At 30.8% G+C, this 14,680-nt stretch overlaps 1 protein-coding gene and 1 long non-coding RNA gene across 3 annotated transcripts in view; one reads left to right on the forward strand and one right to left on the reverse strand.

Annotated features, from left to right (window-relative positions):
• LOC132921627 (uncharacterized) overlaps positions 1–14,680 on the reverse strand; it is a 33,676-nt gene that overhangs the window by 18,595 nt on the left and 401 nt on the right. The gene's annotated exons all lie outside the window — the stretch shown is intronic.
• LOC132921614 (soluble guanylate cyclase 88E-like) lies at positions 461–14,557 on the forward strand. Of its 2 annotated transcripts, none has more exons than XM_060984741.1 (14): positions 461–788; positions 4,052–4,226; positions 4,325–4,451; positions 6,354–6,532; positions 6,601–6,782; positions 6,974–7,097; positions 7,189–7,324; positions 7,469–7,595; positions 7,746–7,950; positions 8,009–8,155; positions 8,250–8,382; positions 8,570–8,797; positions 8,864–9,118; positions 11,819–14,557. In XM_060984741.1, exons 2-14 carry the CDS (start codon positions 4,059–4,061, stop codon positions 12,688–12,690), a joined length of 2,883 nt encoding a protein of 960 aa, XP_060840724.1. In that variant the 5' UTR covers positions 461–788; positions 4,052–4,058; the 3' UTR covers positions 12,691–14,557. The 2 variants fall into 2 exon arrangements, with proteins under 2 accessions (XP_060840724.1, XP_060840731.1); XM_060984748.1 differs by having other exon boundaries at positions 8,570–8,773.

Consider the following 14,680-nt stretch of genomic DNA (forward strand, 5'->3'; position numbering starts at 1 on the left):
TTATTAATACGGCGACGTAGCCATATTATACTCATACCCATATTGTCGTTATTGTTATTATTGTCATTATTTCATCGACGCATAACAATAATATCGTAATATTAATATATTATCATTATTATTTATTATATCTCTTCATTATGCGCCGGCCGCGACGTTCCGTGCACAGGGACAATCGAAAACCAGAAACGCGTAACGCACGTTAATTCGCCGTCGAGTGTTTGGCGCTCGCGGTGCTGCAGTGCCGCCGCAGTGGTAGGACGGCGGCGCGTGGCAGGGCCATCGGGAGACGACGAGAGAGCTGAGAATAATAATAATATCATAACGATAAAATAATAATGGAAAAAAACGGCATCGGAGAGGGCGAGGGCCGAGGACACGTCGTCGTTTGGGGCCTATCTGGCCGCCGCCGCCGCCCCCTGCCGCCGCCGACGTTGCCGACTCCCGAGTGCCAGCCGTCGTCGTCGGCCAGCTATATCGCCGCACGCACTGGTTGATTCACACATTTCGACGACGGTCTGCCCGTGCCGCACTATGATTCTGGTGGAGATTTCACGTGCCGTCCGCTGAGGAGCCGCCGCGACGTTTTATTCTTTTTTTCACGAAAAACCGACGACCACAAACGGCTTTGTATATAATCGATACTAATCAGTAATAAAACGACGATCCGCCCAACACGCGATACTATTACACTGATATAATATAATATACGCACATATAATATCGTTGTTGTTATTATTATTATTGTTATCATTATAATATTATAATCGCGGTGCGCAACAAAACACGTGAGTACAGAGAATTCGATATTAATGATATTCTCGTATTATTGTCATTATTAATATTATTAGGGTGTGTGTGTGTGTGTGTGTGTGTGTACCTACTTACTTTTGCGCGTGCGACATTATTATATCGTTTCGAGTTTCGACGTCGCGGTATTTATTTATTTTTACTGCGCCCTCGCATACCCGAGGTGCCATCAATTTCCCCAAAAATAAACTATTGTTTTTACGAGGTTTTTCATTTTTTACAGCTTTCTGTTTTTATTTTTTTTTAAGCTCAAAACTTTTTTTTTACGACCGCGCAAAAGACAATAATTTCGAAACCGTATGCAGGTCGACCGTCGACCGACAACGTTCCCGCGCAAACGGTTGCACATCAAAATCATTCTTTTCGAGATCCATTAGTGCGCGAATCCACTGGGTGTACTTAATTACAGTCTTGTTCGTAACTTTTAATAATTTAATATTTTATTTGCGATTTTATAGCTCAAATGCTGTTTGAACAATTTAAGATATCATTATAATGTCACCGTTCGTTTTTCAAATTACTTTCTGTACAATAGTTGTATTCTTCCGAGTAATGAATTGTATAAAATACTACAGCTTCAGAGCTTAAAAAATGTTTTTTTTTTTATTTGGCGCAAAAACGCTTTTTACGCCGAATACGTTTTACACTTAGGTATATATTGTCAGATTTTTCAATTACGCGTACTTATATGAATAAGGTGTAATAGGTTCCTATAAATTCATTGCAAAACGTCATTGAGTATACTAGTAAACTGTCGCGTCGGTTCTGTGGGCCTGTAGAAGGTCATACAGAGACGAATTGTGAACAGCAAACATGACGTGATCGGAATGGATCACGGCACATTCGAATACCTACTTGCTGTTGTGATGTTTGCTTACCCACACACGATTCCATCTAAAAATTATATATACACAACTCATAATTTCATGGTTCAAAATGGCATGATATATTATTATTAAATTGAAATGCGATTCAAATAAACATAATGTGAACCAATCGACGTTAAATTAAGCTTACAATTTTTTTTTAAATTTAGTGATTTTTAAACCATAGGATAAATATTGTAAATTTGTAACAAATATCGCAATTTCCGTCTAACCAATAAAATATATTGCGTATTGTATAAGATGAAATTAAATGGAAACTTGATTTAATATTTATTTCTTGAGAATATAATAAAAACAAACAAATAATAATACATTATTGATAAATTATTAAAATATTTTCGAGAATCTAAAAAAATTGAAAATTAAAATGATCATTATCGTCAATAAGTACCTAAATCCTTTATCAATAAAAAATAAAATAAAGATACTTATTAATTATTATATTTTATTTAAATATAACTATTCATAAATAATTTTAAACTTGACAATTTATTATGTTTATACACTTAAAACAATTTTAATATTACGTTTATGAAAAAAAAAAAAAAATTCATTGCATTAAAAATAAAATACACACATAAAAATAAAATAAATTTATTCTATCATTTGAAAATTTACAGCTGTAAAGTACGAACAATAATTCTAAGCTTTGAAATTAAAGTTGGGACTATAGAAATCATTTTTTCATGCTAATAACTTTTTTTATTGTCTGAGTATAATGTTTTATTCAGAATGTAGCATAGCATGAATTTTTTATAACGAAATAAAAATCTATAGATTTTTTTATTTTTGTTTGCTATTTTATATTTTTAAAAGTGCACTCACAATTATGTGTCTACATATATACTAGTCAAAGATCAAAACGTTTAAAAGATTAATAATTGGCAAAGTTATTTTAAAACGTAGTTTCTATATATTCTTATGTTATAAATTATAATCAAATTTAAATAAGGATTATATTAGTTGTAAGCAAACAATCCAATTTTTCTCTTTCAAAGTATTTTCATCTAATTTGACAAAATAATAGCATCTCGTTAGAATTAATAGTTAGATTAAATGTCTCAATTTTAATTAATTATTTTCTTAAATTATTTTAAGATTTGGTTTCATCAAAAGTTTATAAATTTGTATATTATTTTATAATGTGACATAAAAAAATATATGATGTCTGAAAATGACATTCCGTAACCGTACTCTTATAGTTGAAAGGAAATTTACGACATCTTGGATATTGGACTTGTGAGCTTATGCAATGACCAGATGTTTCTATGGCGACGACATTTAGAGTAATTTATAGCTCGAAATCATTGCACCTGTGTGAAAAGTACGTTAAAAAGAAACACCCTATCCTACTGCGTAATTGGCACACCAATAGTGTCCCGTTTACATCGAGCCAAACGTTTCAAATTAATAAATACTTGTCACTAACAAAACACAGGTATAAAATTAAACGTCTAATGGGATGTTAGTAATTTCAGAACTCACTCGCAACGGTACCGCTAAATATTTGTTAGTATCAAACACGGGCATAGAATTAAATGGCAAACGGTTAAAATTGTGATTTCAGAACATGCGATTGTGTCGTTGAATATATTGGAATTGAATTAAGCATGAGTATTTTTCAAGGAATAAAAACGCAATGGCTGTGTCACGTATTTTTTTACTCAATAATTTAAAATGGGATAATAAAGAATGCTAAACAGATCTATATATATTATAAAAGAAATATAATATAACCCATATTATAACCATACTATATAACAAAATAAATGACAAAAGGAAAATCGTGATTGAAATATGATCAGATTCGATGGTTTTTTTTTTACTTAGCTTTGAAAAATTTGTCGTGCATGGATTAATAATTAACACAAAAGTCTTTTATGCTTAAAGTTATCAATACACTGGTAGGGTTTTGCTTATAAATCGTATCAAAAAAGATTTTAGAATTGATGGTAATGTGTGATTTGTGATTCGTAACTCATCGGGGAAACTAAAAAAATAAAAATAAAAGCTGCAAGCTGCGTGTCACTGATAAACAAGAATTGAGTACAGTAAATAATATATTATCAAACGAGGGGGACCTTTTTTTTATACAATTTACGTTTGATATCATATTACTACTTTGTGTTTGGTAAATTAATTGATATATATATATAAAAATTATTATTTCTTAAGTTCTTTTTAGATTTTTTTATTATCTAAGAACACATTTTACGGTAGGGGCCATTGGTTTGAAACGTTTTATCTAGTCTTTTTTAAACCAATTTCACAGACAGTTTGGTCCAATATCTCCAACACGAGACTCCGGTCAAAACACGTCGATATCAATTCATAAAGCGACTATTCTATTTCAGATCAAAAATGTACGGGCTTTTATTGGAAAACCTCTCGGAGTATATAAAAAAAATGTACGGCGAAGACAGATGGGAAGAGATTCGGCGAATGGCCAATGTGGACCAACCTAGTTTTAGTGTACACCAAGTGTATTGTGAAACGCTTATTCCACGACTAGCGAAAAAATCCCAACAAGTATTATGCACATTTAACCACATTCATAAAAATTATTCACACAAGTGTATTTATAACAACATTAATTCGTTTAAACTCGTGTTTGATATGTTTTTAAGGTGCTTGGAATTACGGAAAAAGAATTTTTTGAACAAATGGGAGTTCATTTCGTCAGTTTTGTCGGCCAATATGGTTATGATAGGGTACTATCGGTATTGGGACGACACATGAGAGACTTTCTAAACGGTATGCGATCAATTAAAATCACAAATTTAATTATTGTTTAATCTATTTTAAAATGACTTTGATAGGTACATAGAAGTTTCGCTTTTTAATCTAACGTTGAAATCAATAACTCTCTGTAATTATTTTATAGCATGAATGTATAATCCAAATTTCACGATAACGGTTATTTATAGAACAAGTAGTAACGATTCACAAGTTTCATTCATGCGCTTATTCGTGACTTGAATCAATAATGCACGTTTGACCTTAAAATATATGCGTTCGTATTATGTACACATGTATGAAACCCTACCTTCTCCATTACAATATGCACTTCAAATTAAACTATCATTGTGCATAGAATAATATTGATTATTAATGAAAAAAAAAAAAATAAGGTTTCGTACCAATCATTTGATAATCTGTGCACAACGATATTATTATACGGACGGTATTATATTATCGTAATAAAGATAGTTCACAAACTCAACTGATATAAATACCTAGAATATTAGCGACGTACAGGCATTAATTTGGTAAAATAAATGTTTCAAAATATTAATTATAATATTATGTTAGTACCTATACTCTTGTTTTATTTAACAATAATGAAATGGACATTGGCTCCTGAATTTTTATATATTTTATAGAAATCATATTATATATTGCTCATATAAATTTATAATTTTTATATAATATGTATATAGTATATAATTCGCCAATCGTTATTCACTACCTTTCCACTTAAATGTTATGAATACGTCATACTAGTACAGTAGTACTTACTACCTAACTATTTGTTATTTTTTATAATATTTAAGTATCATTTTTATAAAAAAAAAAGTTGTTCCGACTAATATCTTTATACTTGAATTTCTAAAAATTTAACTGTATTATTTTTTTATTTTTTCTACGTTTTTTCTTATTTATTATGCGTATGCGTATTTTTTCATTTTCTTTTTCTTCTAGTCTTAACTTATTTATTTTTCATATTTTTATCTGATTCTATTTCTCTAAATTATCTTAATACTATAAGCTAGGTGCATTTATATATTTATAATATATTTGTATATTAAAACAGCGGGTGCTTTTCTTCCGGTAATGCTTACAAAGAACCAATAGTGTCGCATACTACCCATTAATGTTCGTAATTGTTACACAGTTATGAAACAACAAAATGAGCAAACACAAATAAAAACACGAGATGATAATATTATGAACATACATTAAAACAATGTCTTATATTTTCTTACAGTTTTAACCTATAAAATATTATAACTCTTATGAAAGTATTTAATTTAATTCGTTTAATTAACATTGTTATTATTTCTTATTATACTTGGATACTATATAATTATATTATAAATAATGTATTTTGTTAAATTGTATTATAAACCTAAATGTTTAATATAATAAAAGTATGTTAATTTAATTTAAAAACATTGTTATGTTTATTTTTAGTAAATTTTAAATAAGAAATTTTATTCAATTTAATATTTGTTATGTTTCATATAATTAAGAACATGGGTTGTTACACTTTTTTATTTCTCTGTTATTTATTAAAGTTTTTAATCAATACAGATAAAAATGGCAGGGGCACTAGATTAATTGTTTTTTTTATTGTTATATATTAGTAGTAAATTGATTGGATTGGTTATAACAACTAATAAAACATGTTGTAGCATGTTGTGAAAAAATGATCCATTGGCATTTAGCAGTGTTATACAGTATATATATTGTATATACATATATTACAGTTAAAAAAATTGTGGGAATACATTTTTTGTTGTTTTCTAAAATATTATATATTTTAAATAATTAGTTCTAAAATGTATTTAAATTTGGTTTTACTAATATCCATACCCAATACCAATTATAAAAGCACTTGACAATATTTTAGAGATTGTATAAATTGGATTATAGGTTTGGACAATTTACATGAATATCTTAAGTTTTCATACCCAAGAATGCAGGCGCCTTCGTTCATTTGTGAAAACGAATCTAGACAAGGATTGACATTGCATTACCGTAGTAAACGCCGCGGTTTCGTGTACTATACTATGGGCCAAATAAAGGAAGTGGCTAGGCATTTTTATCACAAGGTCGATAACACGAACCAATAGTAAAGTTCCGAGTCAACCTTTTTTCAACGAGTGTGTAATAATTTTAGGAAATGCGCATTGAACTAGTTCGTGAAGAGATTTTAATGGATACAGTGCACGTGACGTTTCAATTGAAATTTGATAATAGAGCGTTCACATTAGCATCGATGACAATGACAAGGGAGGAAAAACATCTTCCAATAAGTGCATCGGTGCTGTTCGAAATATTTCCGTTTTGCATTGTGTTCAGGTCGATGACAAAAAACAGACGTAAAATTAATATTATTTCGCTTCATTAATTATTTTTTTTAGCTATTTTTTTATTATTTTTTTTTTTTTTTTATAAAGATTTTTTATACACGTAATTAATTTTAAATCTGCAGAGGAAATAATAGCTGTACACAAAATACATGTATTGAACTGATATTATTTCTCATACAGCTCCAATATGATTGTTCAAAGCATTGGCAACTCATTGATGGTCATTTTACCAGATCTAGTTGGAAAACGGATTACTAATTGGTTTGACCTTGTTAGACCTTTGATAGCTTTTAAATTTCAAACGGTAAATATTTATATATATATATATATATATATATATATCTTAAATAAACAATTTAAACATTTCAAAAAATAACTAAACGTTTGTGAAATAGATTTTGAATCGAACGAACAATATTTTTGAGCTAGTTACTGTTCAACCAGTGCTTTCTAATCGACCAACAGACAGACACGTCATTCTAAGCGATGAATCTTATTTTTCCCCAGAAGAAAACAAACTTCGATTAAAAGGTATAAAAAAAATGTATTAATAAGGTATAAATCTATAAATCGTATACTAAAAATTAAATTCTGAATCGTTTTGTTGTATACCCAAAACATTTTATTTGAATTACAAAACTATTACTAAATAAAGACAATCCTCGATTAATTTAGGACAAATGATTTATATGGACAATTGGCAAATGATGATGTACTTGGGTACGCCCGTGATGCCTGATCTCAATGCATTAGTTACTACCGGCCTATACATAAATGATCTCTCCATGCACGACTTCAGCAGGTTGGTAGTCAGTGAAATAATTCATTGGAAATACTTCGTTTATCTGTTTAATTGTTGTCAATAAAACTGTACACGATGGTTGATTACTGAAATACACGTGTATAACTATACAAATTGATGGGTGCTCGTTTTGTTTCTGTTATACCCCAGGGACCTAATGTTGGCAGGGACACAACAGTCGGTTGAATTAAAGCTGGCACTAGACCAAGAGCAGTTAAAGTCAAAAAAACTGGAAGAGTCGATGCGGAAACTAGATGAAGAAATGAAGCGTACTGATGAGCTGCTATATCAGATGATACCCAAACAAGTGGCCGATCGACTGAGGTCGGGCGAAAACCCCATTGACACATGCCAAGTAATAAGACGTATTAAAATGTGAATTGATTATTAATAGTACATAAATCATTTTTCAGATGTTTGACAGCGTGTCCATATTGTTTTCGGACATTGTCACGTTTACCGAAATATGTAGCAGAATCACCCCGATGGAAGTGGTTTCAATGCTTAACGCCATGTATTCTATATTCGACACACTAACTGAACGGAACAAAGTCTATAAGGTTACACATCTGTTAACGGATACATCATATAATTTATGTCGTGACAATATATTGCTAATTACAATAATTACACGAATTAAAAATACAATTTCAGGTGGAAACTATTGGTGATGCATATATGGTTGTTTCGGGTGCACCGATGACTGAAGACAATCACGCAGAGAAGGTGTGTGATATGGCATTGGATATGGTTGACGCCATTACAGATCTAAAAGATCCGTCGACGGGTAATTTTTTTAATTTATAATTTTTCAGATACATTCATGACGTATAAAGTTTCCGTTGATGTCTCTGCGATTTATTTTGAAAATTGAAAACAAATTTAATTATAAATCACATATTCACATTTTATCCGCATAACGAATTCGCTTGTATATTATACGCACATATTATTATATTTTATTTTGGCCATAGGGTCTCATTTGCAAATCCGCGTCGGCGTACATTCCGGAGCAGTGGTAGCTGGTATTGTCGGCTTAAAAATGCCGAGATACTGTTTGTTCGGTGACTCGGTCAACACCGCATCTCGAATGGAATCTACGAGCGAAGCAATGAAAATTCATATATCACAAACCACCAGAGATCTGATTTCAGCATCGTACATGGTCAAAGAGCGTGGTGAGATTTATGTGAAAGGAAAAGGTAAGGGCCGCCGCCATTGCTGTGGTCCTGGCGTGGTCTGTTTTGATTCCAAAATTTGTTTTTCAGGCGCCATGAAAACGTATTGGTTGGAACACCGGGAAAGCCGACCACCATTAAGCCGGGTGCTGCCGCTGGCCAATTCCGATTTACCAGAATTGGAGTGGGAGCGTAGTGCCGATACGGTATTTGACATTGTGGAACGCAACACTGACATGACCATGCAGTTGGCCGAAGACAGGATCAGGACATACTCGCCGGTAACATTTCAAGAAGTGGCAAGACACTCGATATCGCGTTCACCAGTTAGAGAATATTATCGAGGTTTGTACACAGCACCGAAACATAAACTAATATAATATATATATGCGATGTCTTAACAATACTATTGTGTAATATATGATAAATATTGTATGTTTAATACTAAAATCGTTCATTATACAGATTTATGCACCCTCAAAATATATTTTATTGTAGATTTCTTCAACAGTAAACAGTGAGCAATGAGTGGTCTATTAATCTATTATAATTTAAAAAGTTCTAAAATCTATCTTATTTGTGTGCAATCCAAAATGCTTAAATAATATAATACATTATGCGTATATTATATAAATAAAATCGGAATATTTAAATAAAAAGTTCAACATTGTATGGTTAAATACAATATATTTTTAAGAACATATTATTCAAATATAAATAAATCTCAAAATGGTATGTATATTATTTTCTCAAATTAAATGTCATTTTTTTCCCTTTTTTCGTCAAATTTTCTTATTATATTATTATATAGTATAGATATATAAATGAAATGTAATTTCTAACGTTAAAAGTGATAAATTTCACCATAATATATATTAAATACGTGAAATATTTATTGTTATTATTTTCCGACTATTCATCTATTAAGGTTTCAATTTTTAAAAAAAAACCATATTCTATATAAAAAAATACAAGTAGTTCTTAAACAAAAGATAGAAATGAATAAACTGATTCTAATTAGATAAGAATAAATGAAAATCATAAAAGGAAAACTAAATCAGATAATAAAAATATTTTCGAATAAAACAATGGTAGATGAAAAACCCTTTAATGCGCATTATTTAATGCAATATATTAAAGAAAATAATAATCTAATAATCTTAAATTCTGAAGTATAAAAAAAAAAAATGTCTAATTTTTACAATTTCCAAAACAACGCTGTAATTTCTCTGTAATTAAAATAACAAAATTGAATACTTTTTATGATAGCAATGAAGATTGAAAAATAAAATGTAAAAGATAATATTATAATCCTTTTTTTCTTTACGATCGTAAAGGTTTAGCGGCTAAGGTCACAAACTTACGAGCATTTGAATGTTATAGTTTACGATGGTATAATCTTTACTGTTCTTTGATCACTCGTAAATCATTAGAATGTTTTAAAGTTTTTTGTGTCTTATTCATATAGATTGAATTACTTTTATTATTGCAATAAAAATATTTCAAAAATAAAACGAGATTTCATTGACAACAATTAGGATCCATTTTTATATTTTTTTTTTATTCAATAGTTACATTATAGTTGTAAGGACTATTATTCTTTCGAATAGTGTACGTATTATCAATGTTTTACTTTTTGATTTTAATAGAATATTAATAATACTTACTATAATACAAATGTATTGTCTATTAGCTTATGAGGTTTACATGTATTATCTAAACTATCTGAAGCACTAATCTAACAGTTATTAAATTGAATTATTTTGAAGATATTATATATATCGTACCCCCTTTTTAGCAATACCAAATCATCTTTTAATATCAATAATGTATGACTCGAATCACGTGATAAAATATAGAATTCATTGCAAAAACATAATACTGGTACGATATATATGTATAATGTATTGTTTTACATATTATTGAGATTATTTTAAGCACCTACTTTATTTTATTTAATGCACCTATGCTGTACTTTAGAAGAAGAATAATAAAAATAAAACATGATTTAAAGTTCGTGTTTTATATTATCATAAAAATAACATAAAATATGTTTGCACACGACTTGAAAAATGAAAATGTACCATAAGCTTTTTAAACGAACTCTTAAATAATATTATTATGATAGTGCTTGCATTAAGTAATTTATTTTAAGAAAAACACAACGTTAAATATTATGCTACTTGTCTCTTATAAAATTAAATCTATTATACGACGCATTACGACTAAGTAATATATTGTCAATCATTATAATAGTTCTAAATAACAATTTAATTATTATGGTAAATTGGTAGCTATTATAAATTAGATCATGTTTTGATATACAATTTGTTAGTTTCAAGAATAATACACACAAATATTAACTTAGTATAGTTACTTAAATATAATTTATATTTTATAACGAACAATAAATTCATTAATAAAAATATATTTTATTATAACTAATAACTAATATTCAGGGCACATATTTTCATAAAAATAATTAAAAGTATTATTATACTAACTAACAAATTTTAGTTGCCTAATTATTATAATTAAAGATTTTATTTAGTCAACAAGTAAGTCGAAACCTATTATACTTTAGATGTGTTATTTGAATTTTGTATACATATTTTAAATATCTTTACAAATCCTGAAATCCATAAAACCGTAAAAATTAACTAAGACAATAATTTGCTGAATAAACGTGTGTTATTAAAAACAATCTTTATAGAATGTGCATAGAACATTATTAACGAATGGCACAGTGTAAATATAAATATCAATAATTTAAGCAATATTCGTCGTTGTTTTTGTTTATTTGTATGCGTTTAGAGTTTCTACTAAAACTAAAAACGTAATTTCTGCAATACTCTCCCTTTTCAGATCTATTCCATTAAATAAATTATGTACAATTCTACAACAACAACAACAACAACGATATAATAAAAACAGTTAATATTTAACTTGTTTTTCCTTTGAAATGAGAATAATGAGATAGCCGATTTATGTAACTGCCCGAGTGACGTAGAGAAAATAATAAATTGCGCGTCGTGAATGTTACAGAGTCCCGATCGAATTCAATAAGTTGCACGCCCATCGTGTCGCAGAAAGAGCTGCAACGGTTGACGTGTCTGAACAGGAGCTCGTCACCGCTGTCGCGGTTTGCGAGGAAAATCGAACAGCTACCGAAGCCGCCGGACTGCACTTCCACTGCAGCTGTCGCGGTCGCCGTCCAGAGACACAGATACGTGAGAAACGCGGTGGGCGGCCGTGGCGGCACGCAGACGGCTCCGTCGTCGCCGGAGACGCACAAGGAAGAGGACGTCACGGCCGATTCGTCACCGCTACTTCCGGTAGCGTTTCCGGAACCACCCGCGGAGTCGGCGGCGATTTCGCAGTCGCCACCGCCGCCGCCGCCGCCACCACCACCACCGCCACCGCCGCCACCGCCGCCGACCATCAAGTCCAATCCCGTACTGGTGCACGTGGCCGATTACGTCTCGTCCGATTGCGTGGACAGCGTCGATTCAGACGATCAGCGGTCGCTGCAGACCCGAGACGCGGACGACCTGGGTGGATCGGACGTCGGAGCGGAGGACCACCCGCACCCTTTCCCCGAGTCATCCGACGACGATCTACCGCCGGACAACGACGACGACGACGATTTGGACCTGTCTTCGGCCGGTCCCACCACTCCGCCGCCCAGATCGTCGCCTTCGTCAGCGTCGCCGACCGACGCCGCCCGAGCTGTAGTGACCACGTCCAAGTCGGACGGGCAGATATACGGCCGGCGGCGGCGGTGTGCAGACGACGAACCCGACGACGACGCGAGCACGTCCAGTCTTAACCGGCAGACTCAGTGCTGCATGAGATTCAAAACGCACCCGAAGTCGTCCAGAAAGCGATCGCAGTCCCACTCCTGCAAATTGATCTAATATGTCGTCGTGCATCGCATCACCCCAAAAATTCGCTCGTGTATATATAATATATATTATATTCCGCTTTTATCACGCGCTGTTGTCCGCGAGTCGTAAAGTTATACTATATAGGTACTATATATGTATTCTGTATATATGTGTGTGTGTGTGTGTAAATTGTTTTTATTAAAAATGTAGACTATAGACTTGTCGTGGTAACCGACATGCGGATCGATTGAAATAAAATCATCATAGTATGTAATAGATTCATTACCATATGCGAACACTGCCCAATGTAGTCGAAATCATATCGCATTCAATATTCATACAATCATAATTAAATTATATGCGCTTAAATCGATGGTAACGATGTTTTGGGTTGTTTATAAAAACCCGTTAAAGTTTATTACCACCAATACCTAGTCCAAACAATTGAATCGATATAAAAAAAAAATTCGACAAAGTTTAAAATTTCATTGTACAAATATCATACCACAAATCAGCCCCCTCTCCCGGTTAGGTTAAAAAGTGTGCAACAACCGTGTATATGTTTAAATTTCTCCAAAATTATCAATAAATTCATCCTCCTTTAAATTTAGTAAAATAAACTGCAGAAAAGTATGTGGCATGAGTTTTTGAGAGTTTCTGCATATTTAAAGCTTCCGGTTTATTTTTCTGAAGCCTCATACTAAACTGTTGTCATTTTAGATAGCATATCATAATCACATGTATACCTATAGATAATAAAGTGGTGGATTTTGTGTGTGTGTGTGTGTGTGTGTGTGTGTGTGTGTGAGTGATACGAGTAAAATGTTTACAATCAAAATATCAAATTAAAGATATTAGTACATTTTATTTACATGAGAATAGTATAATATTTCAATAACCTATTTTAAATATAAAACACAAGTATGAAAGACCAAAAAATAAAAAAAAATATAGGTATTCATGTATTGAATTGTAATTTTTTTTTTTACTAATATTCGTTCTTGACCGATTATGTATATGTTTTGCATATTATCTTCTTATTATATTATACAACAATAGGTTTAGTTCCTAATTATTACTTGAATTTCTTTAATATTAATAATATTATGTATAGTAATTTTTTCAATATTAAGTTAGATAATTTTAAATCTATACCTTATAAGATTTACGTTTTCCGTGAAAAATTGACAGGCCTCTAACATTTTTTTAACGATCCCACATGGGACGAATACATAGCTGAAATGAGAAACATTCCAGGAATAATATAATCAGAACTGAGTTTATTTTCAATCTCTCCCAATAGACTATCTTTTTTTTAAATTAATTTTATCATACGCAGTGGTTTAGGTATCATATAAAATATGTATTCATAACTATTTATTTTCTAAGGATTTATAAATAATTCAATAAATATGTTATTCTGATATCATTTATTAAATTAAATAGATTTTTGCAACGACTTATTTAGATAAGTATTATCTAATCAATTAATTTAAGTTTCCCATTTCAAAAATAAAATGTCCCGTTAAAACATTTGTGTAATATTGTAATAAACCTCAGATTTTCAGATTTTATAAATTATATATTATTATGTTTTGTACTCTTGGTTTCAATAATTATTTTAACTAGATTTAGATGAATAGATAAATCACAAAGTTGGCATGTTCGATTGAATCGGCCAAAATAATTTAGCTGGTAATTTTCGAACTTTTAATTTGTACATTAATTTACTTATCTTTGATACTTTTAACTATGAGTGGTTTGAATTTGTTTTAAAATTATATACATTGTTTAAGTTCTCTTACAATTGAATAATTTACTTTTGTATACATTATAAGTCATATAAATACTATACTTTGTTTTATATTATAATATATCGCCATTTATATTATCCACATTACTTCGAATGAAATTTGTATTTATTTATATAATTTGTTTTTACTTCAACATTATACAATTCAAATAGACATAGGTACTTACTTAAAATATTTAAAGGCTTAAACGTTTCTATAACGTACTT

This window comes from Rhopalosiphum padi, chromosome 1 (genome assembly GCF_020882245.1).
Source record: "Rhopalosiphum padi isolate XX-2018 chromosome 1, ASM2088224v1, whole genome shotgun sequence".
Taxonomy (NCBI): domain Eukaryota; kingdom Metazoa; phylum Arthropoda; class Insecta; order Hemiptera; family Aphididae; genus Rhopalosiphum; species Rhopalosiphum padi.

Bases quoted from the DNA above. Each gene is read 5' to 3' on its own strand.
- LOC132921614 (XM_060984741.1), top strand. From the start codon at position 4,059: ATGTACGGGCTTTTATTGGAAAACCTCTCGGAGTATATAAAAAAAATG. The intron at 4,227-4,324 runs GTATTATGCACA...TATGTTTTTAAG, and splicing joins TAGCGAAAAAATCCCAACAA to GTGCTTGGAATTACGGAAAA. The intron at 6,533-6,600 runs GTCGATAACACG...TAATAATTTTAG, and splicing joins CTAGGCATTTTTATCACAAG to GAAATGCGCATTGAACTAGT.